This window comes from Zeus faber (genome assembly GCF_960531495.2).
Source record: "Zeus faber genome assembly, chromosome: 5".
NCBI classification, from domain to species: Eukaryota; Metazoa; Chordata; class Actinopteri; order Zeiformes; family Zeidae; genus Zeus; species Zeus faber.
Window position 1 is genome coordinate 7,310,822 of NC_137192.1, and position 6,000 is coordinate 7,316,821.

General features: G+C 40.6%; 1 protein-coding gene across 1 annotated transcript in view; it reads left to right on the top strand.

Moving 5' to 3' along the window:
- cntn6 (contactin 6) overlaps positions 1 to 5,564 on the top strand; it is a gene marked incomplete at both ends in the record, with an annotated part of 47,027 nt that extends 41,463 nt beyond the window's left edge. The window contains 7 exon segments of the mRNA XM_080000432.1: positions 6 to 76; positions 438 to 672; positions 767 to 882; positions 3,378 to 3,561; positions 3,850 to 3,962; positions 5,108 to 5,276; positions 5,479 to 5,564. Of these exon segments, the coding sequence (XP_079856558.1) occupies positions 6 to 76; positions 438 to 672; positions 767 to 882; positions 3,378 to 3,561; positions 3,850 to 3,962; positions 5,108 to 5,276; positions 5,479 to 5,564 (974 nt within the window).
- Positions 5,565 to 6,000: the final 436 nt, after the last annotated feature.

A 6,000-nucleotide genomic window follows, 5' to 3' on the forward strand; every position in this document is an offset into this window, starting at 1 on the left:
TCCAGCTCCTGAAGTGGTGCCACTTAACGTGAGCGGCGGTAGGGGCAACAGAGGAGAACTTGTTATCTTATGGGAGGTAAGAGGATCACGGATATATTTAAATACTAGGTCTCCACATTTCAAATATTTTGCCAACAGTGGGGTTTTTTGGCAGAATGATCGCGTTAGCACGGCCTTAACTAATAGGGATTTAATCGAAGGCGTGGCCCTCTTTGATTTGCCACTTGCTGACTCTGGCTGTCGAGTTCATCAAAGTCAAGATAGTTAGTGCGGAAGTGTAGTAAGTGCAGAAATCCAGAATTACATTTCAATTGATGTTTTATGGCTGCGAATTATGCAGCCAATTATGGAGAATTACATTAATGTCTTTCGTAAACAAAAGTATCTTGTAAATTAGATCACGTCAAAAATGATAATCTGACTTGTCTCTGGTCAAGCCCATCCCGGAGGAGCAGCAGAACGGGGAAGACTTCGGGTACGTGGTGGCGTTCCGGCCACTCGGCACCAGCCCGTGGATCCTGGCGGTGCTGGCGTCTCCGGACGCCTCCCGATACGTTTACAGAGACGACAGCGTCTCACCCCTCTCCCAGTTCGAGGTGAAGGTGTGTGCCTACAACGGCATCGGCGAGGGACCCTTCAGCCGCATTGTCAGGGTGTTTTCGGCGGAAGAGGGTAAAAGCAATTCAAAGTCATCTATTATGTTGTTGTTAAAAATGGAAATAGGCAGCGGCATTCGTCACTGATTGTGTACGCTGTGACTCTCTAGAGCCCTTGGAGGCTCCGTCGAGAGTGCGGGCGTGGAGTACGTCGGCTTCTGAGATTGAGGTGCACTGGGAACCCGTTTCTCCTGGGTCCGCCCGCGAGAGGATCACTGGTTATGAGGTATGGAGGAACACCAACCAACCAGCAATAAAAAAAAAAAACATAACGATAAAATAATTATCCCAGAAAGGAAAATCTGCTCAATGATGAAGACATTAATCCCAAATGTAACTGGCGGTATAAGTGCGTTTGATTGCGGGTGTGGAATTATGTGAAAAATGTGTCTGGTGCTACGGCGACAGATTCCTCACAGTATGATCCGCGGGACAGACTCGGGGGGGGTTGTCTGTTTGCAGTCGTTCCAGTTTCAGAAGCAGGCCAATACCTGGGGAGGCCTTAGAAAGCAGAAGAAAAGAAGAACTGTGAACATCAATACCCACTACAACCGACTCCTCCCGTGCACTCGAATATGGATGTAGGGAACCTCGGAGAAAAACACTAGTCTCTTTTTTATTTTTCCTGTGTTATTTTATGGAACAAGAAAGTCTTAAGTTGCCTGACCTTGTTAGAAATGCTCTGGGGTGTCACTAGTGTCTTGTGACAGTTGCTCAGAATTGTATTACTATGAGCATGTAAGCAGGAAAAGCTACTTTTTAGGAAAACCCTATTACGGTAAGGCTGATTTAAATTGACGCTAACAATATAAGCAACTCTCCAAAGGGATATTTCTATTCAGCCACCGTCTTCCAAAATACAAAACAAAATACATTGAGATCTGAAATTATATGTTGGACAATATTGAATCTTTAGAAGACTTTAGTCTTAAACAGGTACACACAAGACAACTACAGCATTTATATAAGCTTTACTCTATTATCCTTTGTCACTTTCAGTCTCTTTTGTAAGAGGGACCTGAGGACAACTTAAATATCTAATCACAAACGATACAATTACATGTTAGAGCCATTGTTATAGGTTACAGATTTAAATCTTTAAAATCCAGAAGAATGAGTGACTTATAGAGCACAGTGCCAAAAAACAGTCTTCCCTCAGTCAGTATTAATGCAAGGAATTTTTGGAGCTTACCAGTCCTGTGATATGGTGTCATGATTATTAGATTTGAACTCAATTAAAGATGTAAGATATTGAGGGGATAGATATCTAGATAGAATATAGATGGGTACTAAGTCCTTATCAACACAGATATGCAGATTGTAGATGTTAATGATGGCCGTATAAGTTTTTATATAACTCAGAATGATGAGTCAGTCATTTTAATGAGTTGAAAACCACAATGGTAATAATGTGACAGACATTATAGTCTATTATATGGTATTCTATTGATATTGTAGCAAGCCAGGGCTTCTTCAAGCAAGAGGCAGGAGATTTGTTTTCTCCCCCAAAAGTGATCTTTATTACTCAAAGTGCTCAGCATTTTAACCCCCACACTGTTATCACGGCAGGCAGGTTACTCACGGCACACACTGGTGCAACAATCTTAACACATAAAAGTAATAACAATCTATCATAACACATGTAACATGGCTAACTAACACTTACAACGGCATAACAATTAACATTACTCTAACTAGGAACACATAAAACAATCCCCTTCCCCGACAACCCCAAAACACAATAAACAAAGCATGCTGTGATACGTCCGCCCCACCTCTATTCCCCAACACGCTACAATACGGTTTAACGGGAAACATGTTTTTGTCAGTGTGAAAATACATATCCAACATTATACAACATTTTTAGTTTATGGGCGGCGTGTTCCCATTTAGTTACGAAGAACAGTCTGCAATTCAGCCAAATTCCATGGTATTCCTCAAATTGTACGATTACATTTACATCACTATTAAGAGCATAGATGGGAGTGGGCTGGGATCGATATTTTCAGAGTTTAAAATACATTTCAAGATGAATTAAAGATGCATTGGGGGACATCAAGGCAGACTGTAATATGGAGAAGGCCTGATATGGGATACAAGTTGGTGTCACCGGCATAGAGGAGGATATTACAATGCTTTATTGAAAAGGGAAATGTCATTAAAATATAAATTACATTTAAATAAGAGACATCCAATGCTGTATTTGACATTTTTAAACAATCCAAACATAAGCAACCACACATTTCCAGAGAAAGAACAGTCACTGTTTGTTGTCTACATGACATTATCTGCAGAATGCTGGCCTGTAATTCAGTGTTTATTATACGTGAGAAACGTTTGTGTACACAGGGTGAAGTCTTTTAAGGTTTTTTTTTTAATGGGGTTTAATTAAAACATAATTAAAACAGATTTTCCATTAATCCCTGATTATTATTTAATTAATCCAGGTATAGTACTATGTACGTGCCACATTTAGCATTTACTGTGTGTGTCAATTTCGACGAAATCATTCTGAAATGAAAAAAAAAAAGTACTTTCAAAAAACCAGTACCCAAGGTCAGATCGGCTGTGGATGTACAAACTCGACATTCAAAGAAAAATATTAAATAAAAAGGGAAGTTACGCAAACTTCGCTTTGAGCTATGCAGTATATCACCAAAAGGAGCGTAATGGAGATTGCTGCGATATTGTAAAAGTAACCCCATCCCCTCCTCGGCGTAGGTCCTTTGTTGGGAAGAGGGGACGCAGGCGGACAAAGCGGCCATTGTGAGGTTCACAGATACCGAAGTGGTTCTGATCCCCGGCCTGAAAGCCGACACAGCGTACCTTATCTCTGTCCGGGCCCGAAACAGCGCCGGGCTCGGCCCCCACAGTGCCGCTTTGAACATCACCACCAAGAAGCCACGTGAGTCCTCTCTCTGGACGAGAGACGGTTTTGATGGTTTCAGCAGTCGAACCAATGCATCCACCCAACTACTTTATGGTTGTCGGGGGTAGAGTTGCAGTAGTTTATGCCGTAATGTTGTAAATGCTCCATGCCATCTCTGCCTTTCTGTGTTGGGTCCTTGGAGGTTAAACGTATGTCGTACTAAAAGCTACTATCAGGGGGTGACAATTGAATTGATTGTGATTTCACGGCTTCACTATATTCATTCTGTGTGTTTGTCATTAACTCCATTACAACGCTTTTCAGCTCCGAGTCGGCCTCCGGGCAATATCGAGTGGAACTTGACCAATTCCAAGATCTTTTTAAATTGGGAAAATGTCAAGGCAATGGAAAACGAATCTGAGGTGACGGGCTATAAGGTGAGTTTGTCTGACTAAAAGTAAAGGGGCCGTAAGAGTGAGGGGAATACAATCCAGCTTTGGCCGCTGTCGTCTCAATTAATAGCTGCATCGCTGCGGTGGACAGACACAATGTGGAGCGCAGCACTCCTGTGTCAGATTATGGATTTGCCCCTTGTCTGGCCTTTCAAAATTAATAGATCTGTTCCAGGTGATAAAATGAAAAACATCACAGGCCAGAGGGAATTCGGCTTATCCCTTCCAACCAGTTAAAACAATAAACCGTATTAGTTCCACTTTGAATCCAGAGCAAGCTCGTTTCATTTTGAATTATTATTCTCCTCTCATGAATATATTTTGTCAATTTGCAAGATGGTATAGTATCATGACATTATGACTTAGCATTCTCCTCAAACTCTGAGGGAAAGTATTACTTATGTGAAAAATACAAAAACATATTTCCTGTTTCACATCCTGTGCGGTGTCACGTGTGAACATACCTGGAAATAGTGATGCAAGACAACTGATTTATTGGGAGCGAACAATTATTTTTAAATGACTAAGGAGTTTGGAGTCCGCCCGCAAAAGGGTCATACGTTTGTTATGTTTGTGTGAGGGTGAAAAAAAGGTATATAGTGTAATTCATATTAAATGTGACAGATGGACACTTTGCATTGCACGAAAAAAAAAAAAAGATGATCCAAGTAAATGAAAGAATGACAGAATTAAATGATTCTAGGGAGAATACCATTCACAACTTGCCACTGGAAGTCCTCCCTCACTCACCGTGCATTAAATCAACAGAATCAAACAAAGAGTCGGGAAACCAACTTGTCAAGAACCAAATCTCAAAAATGAGACAAACCTTTTATCACGACCTAGGAAAGTATTTGTATATAAGTATATAATGATGGTTTTCTTACCTGAGCGTGTTCATTTGAATTATTAGAATTTGTAGAGTCGGGGGAACCTCTTTCCCCAATCTGCTCTATTCTTCCTTTCAGTCATTCCTCCCTCCTCTCTCTCTCTCTCTCTCTCTCTCTCTCTCTCTCTCTCTCTCTCTCTCTCTCTCTCTCTCTCTCTCTCTCTCTCTCTCTCTCTCTCTCTCTCTCTCTCTCTCTCTCTCTCTCTCTCTCTCTCTCTCTCTCTCTCTCTCTCCCTCCTAGGTGGTGTACCGTGCGAACTGGCAAGGTAGAATCAGTGTGCTAAAAACCAACAAGACCAGTGTGGAACTGCAAGTGCCATCCGAAGAGGACTATCTGATCGAGATCAGAGTTCTGACTGACGGAGGTGATGGTGGAAGCAGCGGCCCCATCCGAATACCAAAGATGTCCAGTAAGATTACAGTGTTTTTTATGAATATTTTGTTGTTGCTTGATGCTTGCTATCAATACATGCTTGGTTGAACAAGTACTTTGAATGAATAAATATATTACTTTTGAAAATGCTGTTGTCACTAGTGTTTTTTTCTATATTATATTTTATTGGATATTAGTTATATATATTAGTATATTAAATACTTTTTTCCTCTTCCCAGGTCTTAACTCTAAAGGAAATGTCTGTCCGGACTCGAGAAAGATTTGCTGCTTTATGTTTTTAATACTCTTGACCACGACTTTGTAGATTTTAAAGAATTTCTACTTTGTTCTGTTTATTAGCGTGCAACATTTATTAACTACAGTGTCCGATTATTGCGTCCAGAATCAGAGACGATACCATCCTAACCAGTCATATTTCTATCAATATCCGTCTGGATTGTTACTTATAACAGTTGGTGACATTTAATAAAACAAATATGTGACCTTCTACATACATTAGGGTCATTTGGTCATTTTTTTGCATCATTTGAAAGTGGAGAATCAGAGCTTCCAAACAAGATGTCACTTGTGCAAATCAAGTAAATTATTTTAAAGCTATGACTTGTTAATGACAAGGGTGTGATCCTGAGATAATCACCTCCAAAGTTTTACATTCACCAGGTTCATTCATTCAGCTCCTAGAATGCAAATGGGGGCGGACAAAGAAAGCCTCATGGCTAATTAACATAATGCTGAATGGG